Source organism: Dendronephthya gigantea, unplaced genomic scaffold (genome assembly GCF_004324835.1).
Source record: "Dendronephthya gigantea isolate DGI-Jeju-01 unplaced genomic scaffold, DenGig_1.0 000010F, whole genome shotgun sequence".
Lineage (NCBI taxonomy): Eukaryota > Metazoa > Cnidaria > Anthozoa > Malacalcyonacea > Nephtheidae > Dendronephthya > Dendronephthya gigantea.
In genome coordinates this window covers 1,807,812-1,835,636 of record NW_021163020.1, presented here as the reverse complement: position 1 = coordinate 1,835,636, position 27,825 = coordinate 1,807,812, and the positions used below count along the sequence as shown (strand labels likewise).

The following is a 27,825-nucleotide window of genomic DNA, read 5'->3' as shown; positions in this document are numbered from 1 at the left end:
GTGGGCGTTAAAAAATATACGCAAAATATCACACAAACATCGATATTTATAATTTTATTACACAACATTAAAAATACATTGCATTTGAAAATTTGTAAAATCATCTATCTTCACCTACATTTTCATCTATTATTTTAATATTTATACTTGCAGCGCATGCGTGATAACATAGTCTTTATTTTTACGTTCAATGGTTTATTTAGTCCAAGGTTTAGTCTGATTATAGAGTTCACAGCATAGCCTGATCGTTACCCATCTACGAATTGAAATACCAATTTTCGTGCAAATTCATAGCAATCGTCTGTACAGACAGACTTCGGAATTATAAAAATCTTACAAGTTATAATATATTATGATTCCCACATATGACGTCCATATGAATCAGTTGTTTGTATTTAGACAAATTACTTCTAATAATAAATTTCAGACATGCATGAGGTCGCTGCAGTATGGAAAACAGATGTTACATATTAGCAGAAACTATATTAAACCACTCTGCGCCGACTGAGGCCTGCTCGCAGGCTAGCATTAATAAGTCGACTTGTTACTTCAAATTATACAATTACTTCTTTCCAAAAGCAAAGCTTCACATCATCATATAATACACGATGTAAAAATAAACTCTGCTTTTACATTACCGTTTTTACACTAATATTTGTCTCACGATAGAGCACATATGTATGTATAGGCTCCTTCATTGTATGGTTTTAACTCACATTACAAGGTTAAGCCGGGATCAAATTCATAGTACAGTATACCGCACTAACATACAACACCACGTTTATAATCGGACATAATTATTGATTTCACATGATTACCAAGTGTTTATCACCTGCTATCTGTTGCACAAAGTTCACCGAATATCGTGACCACTTATGTCTTTCAATGTGTTACACAGCACTTGCTGGAAGTTTACTGTTTTCAAGGAGCAAATTGAGTTGATATTGCGACTCACAAAGATCTTCCGCTTGTTTAAGCATTGCTTCTTTTATGCTTTTCATATCTTCTCGTAGGGCCTGGAGAATATATTGAATATTTATTAAATAACCATCCAATAAAGTGCCTCTCTTAATGAGGTGTTTCCAAGCACAATATATGCAAGGTATTGTTACTGCGCGTTCATCAGAGAAATAAACATTGTTATGTAAAATTAAGACATAATAATAGAACAAAACAAAATGCCTTACATCGTTTTCTCGCTTCAGCCTTGCTTTTTCATTGCTCAATTTATAGAGATCGCCTCTCAATTGCATTATCAAATTCTCGTCACCAACTGTAAAACAACAAGTAGAAATAATTCATCGCTTTGAACGAGTTTTACCCTTTCCACAGAGATTTTTCAACTTTCACGCTGAAAAAACAAACTGGACTGACAAGAAATGACCTTCAATGAACCTTTCTGAGAGCAATATCAATTATACCCACGCTTTTTAAGTAGCTTAGTGGTTTAAAAAACGCCTATAATTCACACCTCTGCCAACTTTATTTTCTAAAGACACGCGAGGTTCAGTTGAGCTTCGTCCAACCTGCAAGATAATGCAGAATGCCAGATCAACAGATAAGCGATTCACGAAAATACATTACGGTGTCTGTGTCTAATTTTCACATCATTGTATGAACAAAATTGGTTACAATAAATACAGTGGACATGATCGAGTTGTTTTGAATTTATTCAGGTAAGTGTCGTCTTCATTAATCGTTGAAAATACCTTTCTGTCTCTAGCCGGGGATTTTCTGTCGAGTGAACTAAACATTTTCTTCCTGTTTCTTGGCGATGGAATCAGCCCATTTAATTTCTTATGATGTGATGTCGCTTCCTCCGTTTCAGACTTAACGTAACAAAAGAAAAAACGTAATGAAAAAAAAATTAAAGTTCAAAATTGAAGTGGTAGCACAGTCTGCTTAGAGTGACCAGGGAGTGATCTACGGAGGGAAGATATGTACACGTTCCCAGGTGGTAGAGAGAAATGGCAGCTTAATAAAGTGCCTAGAGATCATGTTTAGAAGAGTTTACTCTTATTTATGCCATTTGTAGTCTAGTAAGTATCAACTTAGCTTTTCAGCAACGTCATAGGTCCAAATCCAGTGAGCTCGGACTAAAATACCTCACTGTTTCAATCACATGAGTATTCTACCTTGTCTGGTGTACTGGGCTCTATAATCTCTGGAGATTCAGGCCTCCGCTCCGTTGCAGATGACGTGAGCTTAGGTGGATCCATATCCAGGATTTGAAAGGACCCGGATGGAGATTCATCACGACGACCAAATGTTGGGCTGACGTCACCATCATTGCCTTCAGGTTGCAACATGTTATCCCGGGCCTCAGCTGTGTCAACAGCGCTCATCGGTGGAGCATGAAACATTGACTTGGACTTGGGACGAATGCTAAAAAGATACAACATAAGATCGTGGTTTGTTTTGGTTTGTGAGTTTAAAATTTCGAAATGCTTGCTTAGCCATGGTTGTATGAAGTACGCAGCTATGTAGTCACGTTACCCTCCGAGGTCTGAACGGCTAACTACGAGTTCATAATATACACTGGAGTAATTCAAAATTGAGTTGAAGTATGGATTGGAAGTTACAGTAGTTACTGCAGATGGTTCTCAACAACACTACACCGAGTTGGAATACAATCTCACGATAACTTCGGCAGATTACGCCGGGCATGATATACCATTTCATGTTGAGTAGATATAAAACTTCATCTATACTAACGCTCTCCGCGTCCGATCTCCGCTCACAGAATACCTCTTCATTTGAATTGTCGGCCTCTTCTTTTTCGTCTGAAATTAAAACAGAAGTAGCCGCATAAATTGCAGTGCAACGATAATAAATGAAACAGTCTTAGTTTCCTCTTTAGACTCGTTGTAGTCATAATTCGTCGGGTTATATCTGAACAGGCCCCTCTCGACCAACAGGTCATCTCCGACAACGACAATTCTTACCGTTTTATCAAGTTCGTCGTCATGGACAAGATTTTCCAGTGATTTTGATCTTTGTGTTGTTTCACGATCTAAACTTGATGGTTCTCCTCGTAATGATTCTGATCTGAAAGCATTTCGGAGCGAGTGCAGAATCTTTCCTTTTGACTGATTGCCACTTGCAGCCTACAAGCAACAACACTATGATCGCTTACCAATTCACAGAAATATAATTTATACACAATAAACCTCACTCTTGAAAGCCTGCAAACTTTAACTAACTTTAGACTTAAATCTAGTCCCAACTTACATCACCACCCTGCGACAGTATTTCTTGACTTTTCTTTGCAAGAGTTGTAACGAGATCTTCAAATAACAACTTTCTCGTTCTCTCCTGGAAAAGAATAAAACGACCGCACATGAAGTCTGATGTAATGATGTAATGATGTAATGATGTAATGATATAATGATGTAATGATGTAATGAGGTAATGATGTAATGATGTAATGATATAATGATGTAATGATGTAATGATGTACTTTTCGTTCTTTGTTCATGTTTCTTACCATTAAAGTGGAAAACTGTTTAGCTTTGAAGGCAGCAAGTTCAGCATTTAAGAGTTTCGTCAACAAGAAATCCCGTAAATGTGGGTCATTCTATAAAATACGAATGCAAATTGCTAGTACAGAAATCATAGTCAGACAACTAAGGTATTGGTACCAAACGACGTACTTTAGAAAAGACAGCAGGATTGGGTAGACTGGGACCGAACTCTGGGACATCCTCTTTTGCGGTGACAGTTATCTGAAAAGAACATAGAACATACAGTGAAAGATGATTGAATGTACAGTATGGTGAATGAGAGATCAATAAGAATAACACAACAACTTCTGATAGTGTTCCCCTTGTTCACCTTATATCTGGTGTTCTTCGAGTAAGCTTCTTCGACTTGAACAACAATAAAAATATGAAGAAAACTGGAACGGATGGAACACGGACTAAATGGTGTATTTTCATCCTATAGAAAATGACCAAAAAGATCACAAGATGAAAATCAAAAAGTTTTTCAGTTTGATACAGTATAAGGATTACCATGCTGAAACCCGAACAAGATTAAATCAAGTTTGAGATATTTGGATAGTCTCTGCAATGAATAAAAATATCACACACTCTTGTCTTGTTTTTATCCATATCTTTGGCTTAAAGATGGTAATCTTTCAATTAGGTTTTTTCTGAAAACTTTTTTTGTCTACTCGCATTGTTTTTTCTGTGTTCGCATGAACTCCATGTGAAATTCATTGTAATTGAACAAACATCATGTATAATCAAATCTTACTTGGAAAATAATTGCGATAATATCGTTCCCAATATGTCGTTTTCTTTGAAGCTAAAACAAAACACACTGCTATAATTTTGATCGAATTGTTTTGTCCAATTTTTATCTCGCAGGAAAAAATAGCAAGAGTCACCTGTTGTGCATCACCACTTGTATACGGCAGTAACGTCGACACGTGAAACATAATCTCTCTAAAATTACAGTGAAAAAAAGTTACCATGACCTAATAACCTCGCTTCCGTGTATGCCAATTTTAGCACGGGGAGATTTCTTAACGTTCAGGAAATGTATTAATAAATACCTGACAAAAAATGAGTGGATTGGGTCAAAAGTCGTGAATACGTTCATAAGCTCCTCGAAGTGTTGTTGTATAGAAAACACTGTTCACTGTACCTTCCTTTATATTTGGTGTAAACGGATTTCCGGCCAGTTTGGTGGTTCTTTGTATCTAAGCCTCCACTGTACCTAAATAAGGATAAAAAATTCTTCAAAAAAGAGCTTACAAACGACTTTACCAAATATGATCCGGGATCACACTTACCCTTTGAATCCAAACAACTCGACCTCTTCTCCCAAGATTTGCAAAAAATCATTCATGGCCTTACTGTGGGATTTATTGCAGAAAAACTGCCTTTCGCTTGTCTGAAGATATCGATAGAATAGGGTTTAGATTTTATTCTATAAAATTTATTTTTAAACACAATCAAATGGCCTAACCTGTTGTGCTCTCTGATAGATCACTCCAACTTTAAATTTCTCTGCATGTCCGTGCTCATCGAAACGAGTTATTTGAGATGATGCCTTGAACAAGTGCAAATGTCGAACGTTCAAATACTTCAAATACCATGTTTTAGATGGCTTAATTTTGCATGCAACAGTGACAACAGCTAGGCTTTGCATAGTCGATGAATTCAGTGCGGTTTTGGTCCAGGAAAAAGGAGCGTTAGGGAAGCCAGAACGTTTTGCAAAAGGTTTTGGTTCTAAACTAAGGTGCTTCAGGATGCAAGATTAATTCCTGAGGGGGGTTTTTCTTGACTTTCTTCTTAGTATCCGGGCTATAATTTGCACTTTTTGTGTGTCTGTTGTAGAAGTAGATTAGCGTTTATGCCCATGGTACAAACCTTTGGATATATGACAGGCTGAAATTGAAGTTCAGTGAAGTCTTCCAAAAGGTCAGGAACAAATTCCTAAAAATAATTAAATTGTCTAGAAACTGACAGAACTTTATGATTCTGATATGCGTAAATATAAAACTAACTGAATAACCAATAAAATCTACTGATAACAATCTTTTGACACTAAACACAAACCTACCTTTAAAATATCTCTCGGCCCAGGACATGAAGGGAGATTCTTTGTTGTAATTGCACCTTGAATTGTTCTATCTACTGATCTGCAGAGTGAAATTATTATGATTTCAATGCATTTGTTCAAGGTGATATACAAGGCAACTTAGTTATGATAATATGAAACCAACCTAAGAATGATTCTCACAATATCACCATCTTTTTCATCACATCCAGGACAATTTTCTTCAAACTTCAACGAAAGGAGAAGTGATCCAAGGGGACTGTCAGATGTAAAGTTGAAATGCTCCTGAAAAAGCATTTAAAATTTATCACAAACCGTTTAATTGCCTATAAAAAGTAGTTGCATTCTATAGTATACCTTATTCTTGAAGAAATTTTTATAAACACTGTAACCCATGTCATCTTCAATAACCAGATCTGCTTCATCTATTTTTTTGATAATATGTTTCCCTCTTTTATCAAAATCACACATATGATTTGTCCCCTCTTGCCAGTATTCCCCTGTCACAGGAAGCACAACCAGAGGATATGGCTTGCCAGCAAGCAATACCTACAACAAGTAAAAGTTGAATCATATTTACAGGTTAAACGAACCATATTTTCCCACCATTACAGCTGAGCAACTAGAGAGATTGTGCAGCATCTTTGATGATGCTATCAATGCAGTGCACAGTATTGTACCTCATCAATTGGCTCCTTATTTTCTAGTGATTTCTTGACAGAATCACCACTATCCACATTGCTCTAGATTACACAAAATTGACAAAAATATTCTAAAGGTCAGCATATGGAACATAGGTTTCAGTACTCACAAGTACTTGTGGAGCATGCATACATGACTCTTGCATGAATACCTGAGCCATTGGTTGGGACAGTGGGCATCGCTGTTCATCCAAACGATCACTCTAAAAAATAACAGTAATCAAAATACCTTTCCATCATTTTAAGAGGATCATTATTTTACTGTATGAAAATATAAACCATGTAAAGCATATTGGTAACTGATTCTTCATGATTTCCAGCTTACCTGTAATCTACTTAAATATTTAAAAAATTCTTCATTATTCTATGATCACAAAAGATAATCAGTTTCAATCAATATTCATCCGATAACAATTATTAAGAGTTCAAGGCCGCATTACTTTAATAAATAGATATATACAGGTTATATGAAGTATTTTATTATTAGCTTCCTCAAATTCAACAGCTACTGTAATTCAAAACAAACAACTATTTTAGCATGTACTATACCAAGTCCATTCCTGTACTACTTGCAACATGATTGTGAAGTTTAACAACAGGATGTCACAAAATAAATATTGTTATTTAACAACCAGAAGCTGTTGTGTTGTGTAAAAGAAGTGCAATCTATAAGATAAAACATACAATAAGTCAGTTACTGAACATTATTGCCAGTCAGTATTGCATCCTGTGATTTACAGTATTCTGGAATACAGGAAAGTAAGACGTGAAGGGAAGTAAGTTATAATCATGAATACATGTAAACCAAATCATATGACTATGTAATACAGCCATATGCATCCTCGAACATAGATGCATCCTCTTTATATAAATTAAAGTATACTACCATTGTTCTTCTATACAAACAGACTGATTCTAATGTTGAAATGATTAGTCTACAATGCTCTTGATCATTCTAATGGGTAGGGGACTGAGGGAAAATAAGATTACGAATCCTTAAATTACTCTGCAATTAATTCTGATTTTAAAAATCTTTGAGCAGACTTAGGGAAACAAACTATTTAATCAGTTTATAATATTATTGAGGCATGAAATTATTTAATAGTCACGCAGTATAAAAAAGTACTTGTAACAGACTGAATTAACACGTTCTAAATACTTATAACAGACTCAGTTAACATCTTACAAATCTTACGAAATATGGTATATACAGACACAATATCGGAATAGGAAGCCTGTGGTGTAGGTATCAAATGGACATTCAGCAATATCCTCAGGAGAATTATAATTGAGATGTAAAAAATACTCGTAAAGAAACGGATCAGTAAGACAAATGAAGCTAATCATAAAACTACACATAATTGAAGCGGAAATAAGCAGTAAATATATAATTCCGCTGGGTTATGCAAGTCTAAACTTTAGTAAACAAACAACAGTTAGCCATGATCACGTTTTGTCATCTGTTTATTTTGACTAGTTGACACTATTGAACGAGAATCCAAATGTTTAAAACAGAGATAACGACATATAAAATATTCAAAAGACGAACAATAAATACAATATAGGCCACGCTTATTCGAACAAAAGGAAGTAGAACCAAAAATATCGAACGCTATATAAAGTTTCATAAACACAACACTTTAAAACCACTACAGTAGACGATAAACATGCATCGACACAATCAGTGAATTACGTTTACCTTGGTGCCTCTACACTTAAGGATAAGATACTTGTTAATCGTCTAAATTCCTCCGATCCACAATGAAAGATGAAAAACCGAGGTTTTCAGTACGAAAAACCTAGCACTTGCCTTCTATTATAAATACAAACCTAATGTAAGTTGATTGAAGTTAATTATTTAATACATGAAAGGGGAGTATACGGTGCTTCCATTTGGAAAGAAGTGCTTCCCTTCTCTCGTATATTCTATACTATGTAGGTAAAAATTATATCATAATTATTTTTTGTAGCTACAGAATATTCAAGAGTGCTCAATACAAAATATATATATTTTTCAAGAGCAAATAAACAAATTATCTCTTAAAATATTGTTGTTGTAAGTTTCCGTATTGAAACGACCATCAGGCAACTGAAGAACAGTCCTTTCTGTTATAGATATTTGTATATATGTATATATTTTACAAATAAGAAAGAGCTATAATAAATGACCTCGTTTTTATTTTCCATTCTGAACTATTCTTAGCACATGACTTAAATTATTTCTGCTGCGTATTGAAGATTACTACGTAGAGCTGACGTGACAATTCTGAACTTCCCTTTGTTCCAGAATGTCCCCCATTGGATACGCCAGATTATATCTTCGCTCGTTCACGTAAAATCTTCGGAAACAACCAATAAATTGGAGATATTCTCAACGGACTTGTTCCGAGCTATGATTCTGAAAATAATTGTTGAAAATAAAAATTATCAAAATCCTCAGTCATACTGTAAATGTACTTGAAATGAGCGTTCGGATGACATTGTTTAGGTGGTCCTGTAGACCTGGGGCGGTTGTATCAAGCCCTTTAGCTTAAACGGGGATAAGTTCAAAAAGAAAGCAAGCCTGCCGTTTTATTCAAGAAGCAAACAAAATGTTTTTGACCTTAATACAAAGATACTGTTTACAACTACAAATTCAGTCCATAATATTCAAGTTGACTCATTCAAGAGAGTTGTAAGAGTGTTATTTAATTTTGACTTATCCACCGTTTAAGCTAAACGGGCTTGATACAACCGGCCCCTGATCTTTACTGGTACATGCTCTATCAGCCCACTTCAATACTATGTATTAACTTACCTTCCTACGGGGGTCTTTGGGGAGCCAATGAACATTTGTCCTCGAAAATCAAGAACAGTAAACTTCTTTGAAAGAACGATGGCTGCTCTCAAGTCTTCATTCAAAGTGATGGTTACAGTTCTCTCGTTTCTTTCAACTTCAATTTTGTGCCAAGTAAACAAAGCAATTGGTTGGGCGAAACGTGCTATAAACTGACCACCGCCGGCATTTAATCTGAGCATAAGAGAGCAAATAAATTAGGATAAAATTTATCTAACGTTCTTCACATAAAGTGTTCCAGTATATTTTCAGTGTCAAGAGTGTAATGGTGGTATCACAACCGTCTTCACAACCAACCTTAGCTGTAATATACCGTTGATGATTGCGATAGCAAAATGGTCCATGTTGGATTTTCCATTCATGTAGAGAACAAGTGCATTCCGTATTTCTGGTTTTATTTCAAACGATAATTTGAAATCATCGTGTCCGTTCAAAAGAGGAAAGGAAATGTACGAATCCTTTGAATTGAAGTGCAACGGTTTCTCTAGAAATGGAAAAAGATGTAACAAAAATACCTCGAAACATTCTCACGCAGTTCCCGTTGTTTTTATCCCGTACATGATGACAGGGAAACGGGGATTTAAATATGATATATAAAAATAAATCTTTGGCACAAAATTTGAATTGTGTTTTGGTGTACCTCTGAATTCACAAAGGTCAGTAACAAAATTTTCCCAGCATGCACACTTGAATGTCAGGTCTGACTGGCTGATACAGTTGCCATAGGAACCGCATGGGTTACCAACACAAGAAGTACAGGTCTGTATTCCTGACTGGTCAACCAGATCCTGACTGAGGTTATTGAGATCGAGGATGTAATCTGTGAGGATGACATTTTTTAAGCATCCAGTAAAGGTGAATTCCTGGAAACCAGTATTAGCACGTACGATAATCCTGTCGAGCGGATCAGTGACTGCTCCAAAAGTCATGTTCCCCCTCAAACGTACACCGAGTGATTCAGGTCTACTAGTCATGTGAATGATCTCATCATCCACGACCAAACTAACTCCGTTGCTGTCTCGCGTTACGGCCACCTTATGCCAGTTGTGTAACGACAATCTTCGACTTGTACGGAATATATTAAGACCAGTTCCCACGTTCAGTCTAAAAGAGCAAACATCAAAAAGGGAGTTAATGTTGGGGACAATGAAGACAAACTCGGTTCCAACCTGTAGGGTACCCTTGAAGAGTCTGTTCATATGGTTAACTCCGAATAATGCAAGTGATATACCTCAGCTCTAGTCGTCCATCGTTCAGATCTAAGATCAAGCAGTCTTCGCCATAACGTCGAGCGCTGGCATAAAATATAACCGCATCTCGTTCTTTTGGTCTGATTTCCATGGACAGAGAGAACAACCATCTTTTTGTCACAGCGGGTACGGCAAGATAAGAATTCTCTCCTCGCATATAGACTGCCCGATCTAATTAGAGAATTTACATATTTAGAAAGATTCGATCTCTAAAAAGGTGTTTGTCCTGGAGAAAAAATCACTATTTTACAGAGAGCCTATTTCTTACAAAGATCGATTTCTTGCTAAGGGAGAATATCCTTAAATTTAAATAAAGCGGCGCCCGAATAATAAAGATGCATTTTTACCTCTGCCTTGACATCGTCTTCCCACAAATCCTCGCGGACATAAGCATCGGTACGATTCTCCCAGAAATTGACACTTGCCCCCGTTTTGACAAGGCCGCTGTAAACAAGGATTGTCGGGGCAGCTTCGTACATTTCGCTGACGTAATATATGTTTCCCTGGAAACAGGAGATCGTACTGTTCGTTATTCAGCACCAGGTCCTTCAGGCACCCCTGATAGCTAGCTGACACTCCAAGATTCTTGGTCAGTCTAGAACAATAAAGTAGGGTAATTGAAGTGATGGTTCATTAGCACGAAGATTATGATCTTTGTTAGACTTTACCTTTCTTTTCTAACGTTTATTCCCCCCAGATAAAGACGGTTGTCTACGTTTAAGATATAACTTGAAGTAACAGATCGTCTACTTCTCGCTATCGTTGTATCGACGCTGACGACAGCCCTATTGCCACGGCGGGAAACTCTTATCTTATGCCAATGATTCAGGTTCAACTTTTCATCGCTTCTCAACTCCACCGGACCAGAGCCTACGTCATGCCTGCAAGAAAATATATTAGTACATACAAAGGTTGGTTGCACGAGGTCTGTGTTAAGCTTGAATGCTTGTTGGCAAGCAATATCAGTTGAGGTAAACTAACCGATAAATAAGATGACCATCCTTTAAAGCCAGCCCCAAGAAATCTCCTGATTTCTCTGAATCCGTATAAAGCAATACTCCTTCGTCCGTCATTGGACGGATGTAGAGTACCAACTCGGTCCGGTCACCTTGGACAGGAGTTCTTAGGCTCAAGAATGAATCTCCAGAGAAAAATCTTGGCGCTAAAAAGAAATGAGAAATGTGAAAGAAACAATAACACTGGAACTATGAGCCTCTAGAAAGATTCAAGACTAGATTCAAGACTACGGCCATTCATACTAATATGTCTTATTTACTTAGGGCTTCATCGAAGTATTACCAGGGGTGGATGGGTAATCGAATCTTATAGCAAGTTTAAGCTCCTGCAAGATATTTCTTACCACAATAACTGGCATCGGTGATCTCCACAGTTTTATTGGCCTCACATGCTTCAGCTTTCAAGACACATAAATTTTTATAAGCTTTTTTGTCTTTGTCGCAGAATCTCTTGTATTCACGAGGGCATTTTGACACCTCTCGACATGCGCAGTACGGTTCACCTGAGCTGCTCAGCATGCACTTGCTGTATGGAGGGCAATTGAGATTCCCACAGTGTTCTGAAAGAAAAGTTAACTCTTACGCTTTCCTTTTGCATGAATACACCAGAAAACTATAGTGGTTTAAAAGACGAAAGTCAACTTACTGCATTGTCCGCCATGGCTGACACTGTTGGGAACTTCTCGTATACAACTATCTTTCATAAGAGCACATTCACTGAAATAAGTGTTTTTATCTTTACCACACACAGGCTCGTCCACATAGTCACAATCATGAAGACATTTACATTCAGGTACACTGTGTAACGACACCACACAGGAACCAAAATACTTGCTACATTTGAGCCTCATACAAGGATCTGAGAGGAGAAAAGGGACACAAGCATTAATTAGATGGTTAACATCGACAAATTTTAATACTCAAATGCTGTTAAATGAAAAAATAGCTCTTGAAAAGTAAGATAACCTAAAATAACAGGATTTTGTGCAGAGATTGTTTGGCTTAATTATCCTACCAGTATAGAATGTGACTATCAACAATTGTGCCAACTTCTTCGGGTCGTCACGAGCATGAATCTTGACAACAAATTTTGTCCTCGGCACAATCTTCTTTTCTTTTCCTGGATCATCACGGTCGACTATTTGAATCGTAATCAACTCTGTACCATCTTCCAAAAGTTTACCAATGATTTTCTTCACTGGCTCGCTCCCCACGTCTGCTTCTTGTGAAACAAAAATGTACACTCGCTTTTGAGTATTGGGCTTCGTCCTTTTCAACACGTTGTACGCTTCACTCAGTCCAAGATCTAATCTCGTCCCCCGACCGTTCCAGGACACCGAGTTGATAATTTTGTTCCGTTTCTGCTTATTTGGTTCGTCCAATTTCCAGGTTCTTGTCGTGCTTGGACCGTAAGTAACGACAGTGAATTTTGCATCTGGGTTAGTTTGGTTGTTGACAAACTCTTTAACGATCTCTTTCTGATGTGTAAAAACCTTTTCCGCATTAGGACCGCTTGAACCCATGACAAAAACCGTACTTTCATCCTGCTTTTTCGCTAAAGGGAATATCAACCACGAAGTGTTTTAAAAAATTACATTTTATGTATTTTGCTGATGAGCCTGTTGAGGTCTTCACTGTGAACTGTTGTGATTTGATATGACTACTTACCGCATTTTCCCGTATGTTTCACAGCCAAAGGTCTTCCTGCTAAACACGATACTCTACGCAATTCACACTCGCTGGAATAGGTTTTTCTGTCACTTCCACACACAGGATCTTCACGTTTTGGGCAGGTTGGACATTCACAACGTGCTTGCTGACTCGCTGATGATCTGCATATCGCATAATTTTGGCAGTTGAGAATCTGACATGGCGCTGAAAAAGGGAAGATAAACACTAAATGAAGTTTGTCTTTTCTTCTTCATACTTCCTCAATAATTCATTGTATCCATTTGTGACGGTAAAATCAAATTAGACAGCTCTGATTTGCAATAAATTCTCCGCCTAATCTGTCCACAAATTATCTCAAACCTTTTCTTGTTTGAAAATGAAACAACATTGCCAGCCTCCAAGGGTCATCTTTTGCGTCGACTTTGAGAATCTGATCTTGTGGTATGACTCGAACGAACTCTTCATCTCTGGGCAAATCACTTAGTTTATACGCCACGATCTTCCCGCCAGAATCGTGAATTTTTCTCGCGGCCTTTTTCAGATCATCACTTGTCCTGTCCAGTTGGCCTGTTATGAATATGACCAGAAATCGCCGTGAACCTGGTCGACCTAAGACATATTGTATTTCATAGTTCTTAGCTCTGATGTTCTTCGTTTTAAATCAATGATTAAGACACAAGTCCCTGAACAAACATTTTTTTCCCACCTTGCTCCTTAAAAACTTGGGTGCCTTTGTTAAGCGGAGGCGCTAAACTCTTCGCTTCGGATGGCCATTTCAAATCCATTAGCTTTTCCACCAGTTCGGGTTCACTCTTGAAATTTTCCAAAGGGCTCACTTCTTTCGGATCTTTTCCAAAAACGATCAGACCGTGTCTGGTTTGTGGAGAATTTTGCTGCTGGATAATCGCTCTCGTTATGTTCTTCTCTATTTCAAACAAGGGAACGTGATTCCGGGCAATAGAACCAAGAGCATAGATGATGTCCACGTCTTCTTCAGGTGCTGTTGCTAGAACGTCGGGAAAAGAGCTTGGAATTAGACTATAATATGGTTGAGGTCCTTCATGGTAAATTGTAAGCATGCAATGAAAAGCAAGGCACGTACGACATTCTCCTGGCCTCACAGCGGTGATGGGTTCCCGCTTGATACACGACGCTCTCTTCATTTCACATTCATCTTCGTAGGTTTGTCCATCACTACCACATACTGGCTTTGGAATCGTGAAACATTGCTTTGGACAGCGGCATAACGCGTTGCCATTAGGCGTAGCCACACAGACTGCGTTAAAATCGCATTCCCTGCCCCGACATGGCCCTGTAATAAACAGTGAACATCATGCGATGCGGGTAGTTTGGGCTTTTTCCCTCGGGACCTGCTCCACCATTGACGGGACTTGTAGCAATCTAATCGTAAAATACCCCCCCCCCCATTTATTCTCCAACCACCTGTTCTGTAGTACTTGCATGCAACTCACCACATACTCCTTTATGAATCACTTCGATAGAAACCTGTCTGAGACATGATTCTTGTTGTAATGTCATTTCGTTGCGATATGTTCGTCCATCGCTACCACAGACCTTGCTGACCCGACTGTAGTATTCACGAGGACAAACACAGCTATATGATCGCTTGGACGTTGGCACGCATCTTGAGTAATACGCACAAGTATTGTTGTGGCAAACATCTGGAAATACGAGTAAAATTAGTTTATGATACAACCATCGTTAAAGGAAAAAGAAAATGACATAAAAACAGAAGCCAAGCGACTCTTACTGCAAGGTCCATCGTGTTTAACTTCTAACGGTCTCTGCTGAAGACAAGAAGCTCTCCTAAGTTGGCATTCATTGTCATAAGTATTTCCATCACTGCCACAAACTATACGAGGTTTAATATTGTCTGGACATCTTTGTGGACACTGACATATCCCTTGATCACCTCGAGCAACACATTCTGCATGATGAGAGCATTCTCGACCACGACATGGAACTGAAATATTAGGATTCACATGGTTACTTAAATACTTGTTTGTTTATGGTGAGGAAAGTTTGTAGTTCATTTAATCGTTTTTACATTGCCAGGTACTTACTGCACACTCCAGCATATATTATAGCTATTTTGATATCAGTTACACAAGATTTCCTTTCCAAAACTTGTCTGTTGACGTACGTTCTTCCATCACTACCACAAACTTCACTTTGATCAGTTGAACTTGATGAAGGACAGACACATTTATATTTCTTGAAATTATCTTCGTCACGTCGACATTGCGCGTATGGTGGACACTTACATTCCGCTGAAGGAAATTAAAAATAGATTCCGTGAGTCTTTCATAAAGTTGAAATCGCGGAGACACAGATATGAAAGAAGGAATGAGAGAAGAATATATGAAAAGCAATCTTCATTAATTCATACGCCAAGCGACTCTTACTACAAGGTCCATTGTGTTTAACTTCTAACGGTCTCTGCTGAAGACAAGAAGCTCTCCTAAGTTGGCAGTCATTGTCATAAGTATTTCCATCACTGCCACAAACTATACGAGGTTTAATATTGTCTGGACATCTTTGTGGACACTGGCATATTCCTTGATCACCTCGAGCAACACATTCTGCATGATGAGAGCATTCTCGACCACGACATGGAACTGAAATAATAGTATCCAAAGGTTACTTAAATACTTGTTTGTTTATGGTGAGGAAAGTTTGTAGTTCATTTAATCGTTTTTACATTGCCAGGTACTTACTGCAAACTCCAGCATATATTATAGTTATCTTTTTTGATATCAGTTACACAAGACTCTCTTTCCAAAACTTGTCTGTTGACGTACGTTCTTCCATCACTACCACAAACTTCACTTTGATCCGCTGAACTTGATGAAGGACAGACACATTTATATTTCTTGAAATTATCTTCATCACGTCGACATTGCGCGTATGGTGGACACTTACATTCCGCTAAAGAAAATTAAAAATAGATTCCGTGAGTCTTTCAGAAAGTTGAAATCGCAGAGGCACAGGCATGAAAGAAGGAATGAGAGAAGAATATATGAAAAGCAATCTTCATTAATTCATACGCCAAGCGACTCTTACTACAAGGTCCATTGTGTTTAACTTCTAACGGTCTCTGCTGAAGACAAGAAGCTCTCCTAAGTTGGCATTCATTGTCATAAGTATTTCCATCACTGCCACAAACTATACGAGGTTTAATATTGTCTGGACATCTTTGTGGACACTGACATATCCCTTGATCACCTCGAGCAACACATTCTGCATGATGAGAGCATTCTCGACCACGACATGGCACTGAAATATTAGGATTCACATGGTTACTTAAATATTTAGGTTAGTGGTAAATAAGTCGTTTGTAACTTATTTCATTGAAAATAACTGCTTTTACATTGCCAGGTACTTACTGCAAACTCCAGCATATAATACAGTTATTTTGATATCAGTTACACAAGACTCTCTTTCCAAAACTTGTTTGTTGACGTACGTTCTTCCATCACTACCACAAACTTCACTTTGATCAGTTGAACTTGATGAAGGACAGACACATTTATATTTCTTGAAATTATCTTCGTCACGTCGACATTGCGCGTATGGTGGACACTTACATTCCGCTGAAGAAAATCAAAAATAGATTCCGTGAAATTTTAAATAGTCGAAATTGCAAGGACAGAGAAATGAAAGAAGAAAATGTGAAAAGAAATCGTCATTAATTCATAAGCCAAGCGAGTCTTACTGCAAGGTCCATTGTGTTTAACTTCTAACGGTCTCTGCTGAAGACAAGAAGCTCTTCTTAGTTGGCATTCATTGTCATAAGTGTTTCCATCACTGGCACAAACTATACGAGGTTTAATATTGTCTGGACATCTTTGTGGACACTGACATATCCCTTGGTCACCTCGAGCAACACATTCTGCATGATGAGAGCATTCTCGACCACGACATGGCGCTATGATAAAAAATATTAAACGCATTTAAAAACCCGCTATATTAATTTATATATAAAATCATTATATATAAAATCATTCATTATAAGAATAGGAGGTATTTGTAATACTCACAGCACGTTCCTGAGTATAGAATATCAATTTTTACTTCAGTCAGACACGATTCTCTCTGCAAAACCTTTCTGTTCGTGTACGTCCTACCATCACTCCCGCACACTGTACTCTGATCCTCTGAACTCGTTGAAGGACAAACACATTTGAAACCTTTTGTGGCTTGTTCATCGCGCTGACATTCAGCATACGGTGGACAGTTGCATTCATCTTAAAAAAACAATAATATTTCACCAAAGTTAATCCCAATCCAGACCTAACTTGTTCACCATGCACTATGTACAACTTGTACATATGTAGGTTTTTTAGCACAAAGAGGTTTAATCTCTATTCCTTATAAAGCGGCTTAGTCATAGTCTTTATTTTTGACGTGTTTTACTGACGTGTAAACTGACGTGTTTTAAGGCCAGTACCTTAAAGTTAGTTACAAACTGACGTGTTTTAAGGCTAGTTAGTGCCTTACCACATTTTCCCTGCTTGACTACAGCAATGGGCAATGCAGTCATACACGAGATTCGTCTAACTTCGCATTCACTGGGGTAAGTTTTACCATCACTACCACAAACAGGATTCTCAGTCGTGTTACTGCATTGAGGACATTGACAATAAGCTTTGTAGTCTCTTCCAATCACGCATGTTGCACCATGGTGGCATTTTGTCGTCTTACACGGGTCTAGAAATACATTACATGTAAGGCATTTGTAACTAGGAGAATATATTGGATGGAAAAAGAAATGGGTTTTACCATAGAAGGGCGCGTAGGATTGAAGAAGCAAAGTAGAAAAAAAAAGAAAACGAAAATTAACTCAAACAAATTCTATGGTCTGTTACTTACCACAAGGTCCTACATGAGTTACGTACAGATATTTATTCTTTCGACATGATGTCCTCTTTAAGAAACATTCACTTTTGTACGTTCTCCTGTTACTGCCACAGACTGGAGTTCCTACATTTAAACATTCACGGCAAACGCACTGGTATCCTTTTTCCGACTGAGGATCACCTTTGCACACACCATAGTTTTTGCATTTAACTCCTTCGCATGGATCTGCAATAAAAATTGCATGTCAGTCTATATATAAGACATGCGAAGACTATTTATACAAAAAGGAAGCAGCACTATGTACAAGCACAAGCCTACAAGAACAGCCATGTAAAGGGAAAAAACTCACCACACTTTCCTTTGTGAACAGTTTTTAGTAAAGATCTTGTCATACATGCTGTTTTTTTTGCTTGACATTCATTCGGATATGTCTTTCTATCACTTGCGCAAACATATTCCACTGGTTCATTTGAACATTGTGGACAAACACAATATGCTTTGTGGTCTTTTCCTTTGGTGCATGTCGAGTTGTAAGAACATTTCTTGTCCTCACATGGATCTGGAAGAAAATGGTAATGATTGCAAAGGAATAATATTAATGATGAAAATACTAGGAAAAGGTGAAGATGAAGAAGTTGTATTATCAGACTATCAGAATACAGAAACATAAAAATTTACCACATTTGCCTTCGTGAAGAACCCCAATGTTAGTTTTCGTTCTACAAGATTGTTTCCTTAGTTCACATTCATTAATATATGTTTTTCCATCACTTCCACAAACACGTTTTGTTTTTGGAGGACATTTTGGGCATTGACATGAAGCTTTATAATCACTGTCAACCACACACTGAGCATTGAAGAAGCACTTTACATCTTGACATGGATCTATATTTAAATTATGGGTTGATTTAACCGAATCAATAGGGAAAAAAATATGCAAAGAGAGAACAATGAAAAGATAATATTAGGCTTACCACACTTCCCTTTGTGAATTGTTTTTAGTGGAGATCTTGTCATACAGGCCTTTTTTCTCGCCTGACATTCATTTGGATAAGTGTTTCCATCACTTGCACAAACATATTCTATGGGTTCATCAGAACACTGCTTGCATATACAATATCCTTTGTTGTCGTTGCCTTTAGTACACGTTGAGTTGTAATAACATATTTTGTCTTCACATGGATCTGGACGAAATCCAAAGAATATTGTTAAAGAAAAGACGGATAAAATATAAACAAACGAGGAAAAATTGACAAAAATGAATGCCATTTGCAATTTGAAAGGATTGAAATAACTATTGTGAAGAAATTTAAACAAGGAAACAATAACTTACTGCACTTTCCTTCATGAAGAACTCTGATGTTAGTTTTCGTTGTACAAGATTGTTTCCTTAGTTCACATTCATTGATATACGTTTTTCCATCACTCCCGCAAACATGCTTTGTTTCAGGAGGACATTTTGGACATTTACATGAGGCTTTATAGTTTTTATTAACGACACACTGTGCGTTGAAGGAACAGTTCTTATCTTCACATGGATCTGTGGTAAGAAACGAAGAAAAATAGAACTCTTAGAAACGAAATGGCCAAGGTTGTTCGTTGTACCAAAAGCAAACAATAACTTACCACACTTTCCTTTGTGAATTGTTTTTAGTAAAGATTTGGTCATGCATGCTGTTCTTCTTTCTTGACATTCATTTGGATAAGTGTTTCCATCACTTGCGCAAACGTAATCTACGGGTTCATCTGAACATTGCGGACAAACGCAATATCCTTTGTTGTCGTTTCCTTCAACACATGTCGAGTTGTAATAACATTTCTTGTCTTTACATGGATCTGATAAATACATTTGGTCAAATATAGGCTTCGTTTCAACTGCAGTGAAGGTGACTAAGCGGAACATGTATCAGACAACTTACCACATTTTCCTTCATGAAGAACTTTAATGTTAGTTTTTGTTGTACAAGATTGCTTCCTTAGTTCACATTCATTGATATATGTTTTTCCATCACTTCCGCAAACACGTTTTGTTTCAGGAGGACATTTTGGACATTGACATGAAGCTTTATAATCACTGTCAACCACACATTGTGCATTGATTGGACATTTCTTGTCTTCACATGGATCTAAAAAGTGCAATCAAACCACAAAAATTTAGTACTGCATAACTATGATAAGTGATTTCTTTAATTTGGACATTCTTTATAAATATTACATATGATCTGAACTTACTGCATTTTCCTTCATGAAGAACTTTAATGCTAGTTTTCGTTGTACAAGATTGTTTCCTCAGTTCACATTCATTGATATATGTTTTTCCATCATTTCCACAAACACGTTTTGTTTTCGGAGGACATTTTGGACATTGACATGAAGCTTTATAATCACTGTCAACCACACATTGTGCATTGTTGGAACAATGCTTCTCGTCACATGGATCTATAGGAAAGCGCAAAGCAAAAAGACTTAAGGCCTGCATAGCAACAATAGGGGCTTTCGTTAGTTTCGACATTTTTTATAATTTACATAGAGCTAATCTAAACTTACTGCATTTTCCTTCATGAAGAACTTTAATGTTAGTTTTCGTTGTACAAGATTGTTTCCTAAGTTCACATTCATTGATATATGTTTTCCCATCACTTCCACAAACACGTTTTGTTTTTGGAGGACATTTTGGACATTGACATGAAGCTTTGTAATCACTGTCAACCACACATTGTGCATTGATGGGGCATTCCTTGTCGTCACATGGATCTATAGGAAAGCGCAACGCACAAATATTTTAGGACTGAAAAGCTAGGTGAGTGATTTCGTTAATCTGCGTAATTCCTAAATTCTATATGATCTGAACTCACTGCATTTTCCTTCATGAAGAACTCTAATGTTAGTTTTCGTTGTACAAGATTGCTTCCTTAGTTCACATTCATTGATATATGTTTTTCCATCACTTCCACAAACACGTTTTGTTTTTGGAGGACATTTTGGACATTGGCACGAAGCTGTATAATCATTGTCAACCACACATTGTGCATTGATTGGACATTTCTTATCTTCACATGGATCTATAAGAAAGCGCAACGCAGAAAGATTTAAGAACTGTACATATAGCAACGAGAGTGGCTTTCGTTAATTTGGACATTTTTTATAATTTACATTGAGCTAATCTGAACTTACTGCATTTTCCTTCATGAAGAACTTTAATATTAGTTTTCGTTGTACAAGATTGTTTCCTTAGTTCACATTCATTGATATATGTTTTCCCATCATTTCCACAAACACGTTTTGTTTTTGGAGGACATTTTGGACATTGACACGAAGCTTTATAATCACTGTCAACCACACATTGTGCATTAAACGAACATCTTACATCTTCACATGGATCTATTAAATTAATTAAGATGGAGTTAATTAACTGGAAAAATAGTCTTCCAACAAACTAACTTTTTAAATGGCTATTTAAAGTCGCTTGATATGCAAACTTACTGCATTTTCCTTCATGAAGAACTTTAATGTTAGTTTTCGTTGTACAAGATTGTTTCCTAAGTTCACATTCATTGATATATGTTTTCCCATCACTTCCACAAACACGTTTTGTTTTTGGAGGACATTTTGGACATTGACATGAAGCTCTGAAATTCCTGTCAACCACACATTGTGCATTGATGGGACATTTCTTATCTTCACATGGATCTATAAGAAGGCGCAACGCACAAATATTTTAGGACTGAAAAGCTAGGTGAGTGATTTCGTTAATCTGCGTAATTCCTAAATTCTATATGATCTGAACTCACTGCATTTTCCTTCATGAAGAACTTTAATGTTAGTTTTCGTTGTACAAGATTGTTTCCTTAGTTCACATTCATTGACATATGTTTTTCCATCACTCCCGCAAACACGTTTTGTTTTTGGAGGACATTTTGGACATTGACATGAAGCTTTATAATCACTGTCAACCACACATTGTGCATTGATGGGACATTTCTTATCTTCACATGGATCTATAGGAAAGCGAAAACGCGGAAAGATTTAAGGACTGCATATATGGCAACGAGAGGGCTTTCGTTAATTTGGACGTTTTTTATAATTTACATAGAGCTAATCTGAACTTACTGCATTTTCCTTCATGAAGAACTTTAATGTTGGTTTTCGTTGTACAAGATCGCATTCTCAGTTCACATTCATTGATATATGTTTTTCCATCACTCCCGCAAACACGTTTTGTTTTTGGAGGACATTTTGGACATTGACACGAAGCTTTATAATCACTGTCAACCACACATTGTGCATTGAACGAACATCTTACATCTTCACATGGATCTATTAAATTAATTAAGATGGAGTTTACTAACTGGAAAAACAGTCTTCCAACTTAACTAACTTTTTAAATGGCTATTTAAAGTCGCTTGATATGCAAACTTACTGCATTTTCCTTCATGAAGAACTTTAATGTTAGTTTTCGTTGTACAAGATTGTTTCCTTAGTTCACATTCATTGATATATGTTTTTCCATCACTCCCGCAAACACGTTTTGTTTTTGGAGGACATTTTGGACATTGACATGAAGCTTTATAATCACTGTCAACCACACATTGTGCATTGATGGGGCATTTCTTATCTTCACATGGATCTATAGGAAAGCGAAAACGCGGAAAGATTTAAGGACTGCATATATGGCAACGAGAGGGCTTTCGTTAATTTGGACGTTTTTTATAATTTACATAGAGCTAATCTGAACTTACTGCATTTTCCTTCATGAAGAACTTTAATGTTGGTTTTCGTTGTACAAGATTGCTTTCTCAGTTCACATTCATTGATATATGTTTTTCCATTATTTCCACAAACACGTTTTGTTTTTGGAGGACATTTTGGACATTGACACGAAGCTTTATAATCACTGTCAACCACACATTGTGCATTGAACGAACATCTTACATCTTCACATGGATCTATTAAATTAATTAAGATGGAGTTTACTAACTGGAAAAACAGTCTTCCAACTTAACTAACTTTTTAAATGGCTATTTAAAGTCGCTTGATATGCAAACTTACTGCATTTTCCTTCATGAAGAACTTTAATGTTGGTTTTCGTTGTACAAGATTGCTTCCTCAGTTCACATTCATTGATATATGTTTTCTCATCACTTCCACAAACACGTTTTGTTTTTGGAGGACATTTTGGACATTGACATGAAGCTCTGAAATTCCTGTCAACCACACATTGTGCATTGATGGGGCATTTCTTATCTTCACATGGATCTATAGGAAAGCGCAACGCACAAATATTTCAGGACTGAAAAGCTAGGTGAGTGATTTCGTTAATCTGCGTAATTCCTAAATTCTATATGATCTGAACTCACTGCATTTTCCTTCATGAAGAACTTTAATGTTAGTTTTCGTTCTACAAGATTGCTTCCTTAGTTCACATTCATTGATATATGTTTTCCCATCATTTCCACAAACACGTTTTGTTTTTGGAGGACATTTTGGACATTGACATGAAGCTTTATAATCACTGTCAACCACACATTGTGCATTGAACGAACATCTTACATCTTCACATGGATCTATTAAAGTAATTAAGATGGAGTTTATTAATTGGAAAAATAGTCTTCCAACAAACTAACTTTGTAAATGGCTATTTAAAGTCGCTTGATATGCAAACTTACTGCATTTTCCTTCATGAAGAACTTTAATGTTAGTTTTCGTTTTACAAGATTGCTTCCTCAGTTCACATTCATTGATATATGTTTTCCCATCATTTCCACAAACACGTTTTGTTTTTGGAGGACATTTTGGACATTGACATGAAGCTCTGAAATTCCTGTCAACCACACATTGTGAATTAAAGGAACACTTTTTATCTTTACATGGATCTAGGGAAACAGTAAAAAAAAAATGGTGAATTTTGAAACTGGTAAGTTTATCATATAGTGACTCATCTCGGAAATCACATCGGAAAAATCGCTAACTACTTACTGCACTTTCCATTATGAACAAATTGGAGAAAAAATTTTCTCAAGCAAGCCTGTCTTTTTGCCGAGCAAAGATTTACATAACTATTTCCATCGCTTGCACAGATATAGTTAACAGCTTCACCAGAACACTCAGGACAAACACATCTTGCTCGATTGTCAGAACCTTTGATGCAGGTTGAATTGAAGAAGCACTGTTTATCTTCGCATGGATCTAGAAAACACAAAGAATCATGAAGCACGGATCAGCTTCCAGAGAAAGTCAGTCGCGTTCATTCACTTTTTTCTCTTAAGATACATTTCACGTCAGAGATATTGGGATCGAACGTCGCAATAAACTGTAGAACTTTTAAGTCATTTGAAAGAAAAGGAAACGAAACTACGACTTCCATCATGGTGAGTAAAGTTGAACTAGGGACACACGTTCTTGTATATATATAATCATCTATAGACAAATTATGATGAGACAGATTTGCGCTCTATTGCGCAGTACGTGCGAATGAGTAACCATGGTTTCCCGCTACGTTTGCAATATTAGAGATCGCAATATTTTCCACTCACCACAAGACCCTCTGTAAGATATTGCTATCGTAATCCTTCGCTGACACGACGCTCGCTTTAACGCACATTCGCTGGTATACGTCCTTCCGTCACTGCCACAAACTTTCGATATATCAGGAGGACATTGCGTCAGACATTCACATTGATATCCAAGCAAAGCCCGAGGATTCGGCTTACACACACCATAATTCGCACAGTTAACACCACGACATGGATCTACATGCAAAATAAGTAATATAAAAATAAAAAGATAGCTAGCTATCAGCCACGTACAATCTAGCTCTTCACCACATTGGTATACCGCAAAGGTTTATATCAAACTCTATGGTTTGTTAACAGCGACCATAGACATGTCTTTTGAATTGTCTATGCAGCGACCTACCACATCGGCCAAGGTAACTGATTGTGATTAATCTTTTTCTTCGACACGATGCGAGCTTCAGCTCACATGTGTTACGATATGTCCTGCGATCATCACCACATACGTAATCTGTTTCCTCAGAACTCGTACATTCCTGGCATTCACAACGATATCCTTTTAACGAGTTCCGATCTCTTTTACAAACGCCATAATTCTCGCATGTGACGTTGTTGCAGGGATCTGAATAAATATTGGACATTCGGAAATGAATTAATATTGATTTCTCCGCTTTTAAACGGGCTTTCAAAAATATCTAAACAATAGCTAGCATAAATAACTTACTACAAGGTCCTTTGTAAGCGATTGTAATCTTTATCTTTTTCAAACAAGAATTCTTGTTCATGAAGCATTCGCTCTCATACGTTACATGGTCACTACCACATACTTTATCAGTGTGAGCACGTCTTTCTGAGGTGCAGTTTGGACATGCGCAGCGATATCCTTTGAAAGATAGCGGTTCATATTGACATGTGCCATGGTAGTCGCAGGATACGCCGTCACACGCACCTGTATGATGTGGAGAAGTAAGTAAGTAAATCTCTCCGCTATGTTTTTTTTTCTTAGTAAAAGTCTATCAAGAAAGCGACTTTTTATCGAGCTGATTTGGTTAAATGTTCTCGTATGAAGAGTCCTTGATGAAGTGAAACACTAATGGAATTAAATGTTCATGTCTACACGAGAATCTTACCACAGTGTAGTTGTTCAACTAAAATATCTCCAGCAGGGTTGCATTTTCCGCAATTCCCTCCACACTTCGCTGACACGACCTGACTCTGATTCGTCATTTGAAAATCTTGCATTTGTATACCAGCCGGACGAGCTTGCACCGACCATCTTACAGAAGACTGTAGTCTCATACCAGTACCGATTAGATCAATTGAAAAACTACCTGTAAGAGCTCATACGAGTCAGATAAACACAGGAATAGGGAAGGTTAAAATGCGATTAAACAGACCAAACTACCTTTTCGACAGTTTCCTAGATTTGCAGAGTAACAATCTCCCGCTGTTCCAAAAGTTATGGCTTTCCCGGCACTACTGGCGAACTTGAAATCGTTTGGTATAATTTTCGATCCTCGTACATCGAATCTTACTTTATAGAATCTTGTGTATCCACCATCAACATAAGGCACGTTACCGGGGTTTAGTCCTCCACATTGGTCGCGGATGGCACGGGGAAGACGACGCTCGTATATGCGAGCGTGGTTATCCCTGCCCTGGGTTAGGGTGAGGTATTCTGTGGGTTCCGAAGTGTGCATATCGTGACAGTAAACCTTTACGGGCCGTTGACATTTTGGATTTAAGAGCATCGAGTATTCGCCATCTTTGTTCCCCAGCTCTTCCTGAAGGGCTTCCTTGCAACTGGACACCACTAGGTGGAAGTGAAATATTTTAATAGATTAGTGAAAACAAAACAGTTGTCATATTCCTCTTAGAAGTAAGTCAACAGCTATGATCATAATGGATAAGTTTTCAAGTTATTAATAACAGATTCAGCAGGACGATGTTTGCTATCTTGATACTATCTGCTCGGGCGCCAAACTGCATGGAAGTATTTTAAATCGACAGACGCACGGAACACAATTTGGTAGCATGTCAGTTTTAGTCGGTTAAAAAGATGAAAGAATGACTTACTGCATGGTCCGTAGTGCTCAATCTCAATAGTTCGTTGCCTTATGCAGGAATATCGCTGTACCGTACAAAGGTTATGGTACGTGACACGATCTTTACCACACACAGGAGCATTATCTTTCTTACTGCATTTGATTGGACAAAAGCAGGTGGCTTTTCCAGTTGATAACTGCCCGCATTTCCCACCATAACGGCACTGTAGTGTACGACTACACACGTCTACTGATCGTCGCAAGCGATGATGGGAATGCTGTTGGATTTCTAAAGAGAAGATGCGCCGGGCTTTTCCATAATACAAACTTGCTGACACTATCTATTTTCCTGATTTTACTATATCTAAGCGAAAGTATCTGAAATATAGCTGGGAGGATGGTGCACCTGTTTCTATTCAGTTTTTAAATGACCCTAGTTTACTTTATAGCGGTGACCTTTGTACACTAAATGCGTATGAATATCATTCATTTCACCAAGTTGATGATATCGTACAGTAAACAGAATAAGAACTACATAATATGGAAACATTCCGACAAAAGTTTTAAAAAAGCATAATTGAAAAGGATTTGACAGTTTAATGGCAAGTTATCGACATTAGCGTTGCCTGAATATAAGTTTGAATACTCTTCATTTGAAATCAATACAGATCAAAATATTAAACATTCCAAGAATTTGCATAGGGCGAAAAAAGGGGAGAAGGTGACCTTCAAAGTTTTTTCTACTGAGGAGTCCCTAATTTGCCCAAATACGATTCCTAAAATCCATCCTACCTTCTAAGCTGCTTGGCGAGATTCCGTCAAAGTCCTCCTTCTTGACACCCCAGTAATGAAGAAGTTCAAACTTGTTGTTGTCCAATGGAACAGCATAAAATATGTACACTCCTTTTGCCGCATTCAACGATTCGTCTTTTTCTGAATTTTGCAGAGATACGATTGACGGAATCTTAACAGCTTCTTGCTCGAACAGCCTTTTAAAAACTCGCACCAATACAGTGTCATCTTCATTTGTTTTCAGAATTTCGCCCGTAAATACCGTAGCATTTGAAATCAAAGTTGATTTAGCGACGGAAAGAGAACTAAAAATAAAAACTAGCCAGAATACAGTGTTCATCATTGCGTTTGAACTTTACTTTGACAGCAAAGACTCGCTTAAAAACTAAGTAAAAAGTGTTAATCTCCGTGTTTGAACCATTAAAGCCACGAATTTCACAGCTGTCATCGTAGAGCGGATACGATATAATGAAGTAGACAGGACGAGTTAAGCTCTTTCAAAAACATGGTCGAATATCGAAATATAAACACGAATTCTGCGTGATATCAACTC

The 27,825-nt window shown here is 37.3% G+C and overlaps 2 protein-coding genes across 17 annotated transcripts; both read right to left on the bottom strand.

Annotated features, from left to right (window-relative positions):
* Positions 1–73: 73 nt before the first annotated feature.
* LOC114518526 (rap1 GTPase-activating protein 1-like) lies at positions 74–8,142 on the bottom strand. 5 transcript variants are annotated; one of them, XM_028538558.1, is made up of 25 exons: positions 7,969–8,142; positions 6,819–6,935; positions 6,595–6,633; positions 6,422–6,472; positions 6,249–6,311; positions 5,926–6,117; positions 5,735–5,853; positions 5,572–5,650; positions 5,379–5,444; positions 4,975–5,058; positions 4,799–4,899; positions 4,651–4,722; positions 4,391–4,448; positions 4,258–4,308; positions 3,835–3,939; positions 3,654–3,725; positions 3,488–3,577; positions 3,232–3,315; positions 2,946–3,107; positions 2,716–2,783; positions 2,136–2,385; positions 1,710–1,829; positions 1,472–1,526; positions 1,188–1,273; positions 74–1,016 (listed from the first exon to the last, which is right to left on the bottom strand). In XM_028538558.1, exons 2-25 carry the CDS (start codon positions 6,825–6,827, stop codon positions 891–893), a joined length of 2,202 nt encoding a protein of 733 aa, XP_028394359.1. In that variant the 5' UTR covers positions 6,828–6,935; positions 7,969–8,142; the 3' UTR covers positions 74–890. The 5 variants fall into 5 exon arrangements, with proteins under 5 accessions (XP_028394359.1, XP_028394360.1, XP_028394361.1 ...); XM_028538559.1 differs by having other exon boundaries at positions 2,749–2,783; XM_028538560.1 differs by lacking the exon at positions 6,595–6,633.
* A 122-nt stretch (positions 8,143–8,264) lies between these two features.
* On the bottom strand, positions 8,265–27,770 carry LOC114518524. 12 transcript variants are annotated; one of them, XM_028538545.1, is made up of 50 exons: positions 27,273–27,770; positions 26,512–26,769; positions 25,841–26,248; positions 25,566–25,766; positions 25,160–25,384; positions 24,839–25,057; positions 24,457–24,672; positions 23,900–24,109; positions 23,590–23,796; positions 23,281–23,487; positions 22,973–23,179; positions 22,663–22,869; positions 22,344–22,550; positions 22,034–22,240; positions 21,715–21,921; positions 21,407–21,613; positions 21,098–21,304; positions 20,779–20,985; positions 20,471–20,677; positions 20,156–20,362; positions 19,843–20,049; positions 19,550–19,759; positions 19,257–19,463; positions 18,898–19,107; positions 18,602–18,808; positions 18,273–18,482; positions 17,936–18,148; positions 17,564–17,773; positions 17,104–17,310; positions 16,779–16,991; positions 16,450–16,656; positions 15,469–15,681; positions 15,127–15,333; positions 14,814–15,026; positions 14,515–14,724; positions 14,145–14,354; positions 13,749–14,048; positions 13,403–13,651; positions 13,040–13,246; positions 12,387–12,926; positions 12,018–12,230; positions 11,716–11,931; positions 11,337–11,517; positions 11,024–11,236; positions 10,703–10,950; positions 10,337–10,526; positions 9,746–10,209; positions 9,403–9,589; positions 9,067–9,279; positions 8,265–8,667 (listed from the first exon to the last, which is right to left on the bottom strand). In XM_028538545.1, exons 1-50 carry the CDS (start codon positions 27,613–27,615, stop codon positions 8,598–8,600), a joined length of 11,409 nt encoding a protein of 3,802 aa, XP_028394346.1. In that variant the 5' UTR covers positions 27,616–27,770; the 3' UTR covers positions 8,265–8,597. The 12 variants fall into 12 exon arrangements, with proteins under 12 accessions (XP_028394346.1, XP_028394347.1, XP_028394349.1 ...); XM_028538546.1 differs by having other exon boundaries at positions 13,749–14,042; XM_028538548.1 differs by lacking the exon at positions 21,098–21,304.
* Between the last annotated feature and the right edge of the window lie 55 nt (positions 27,771–27,825).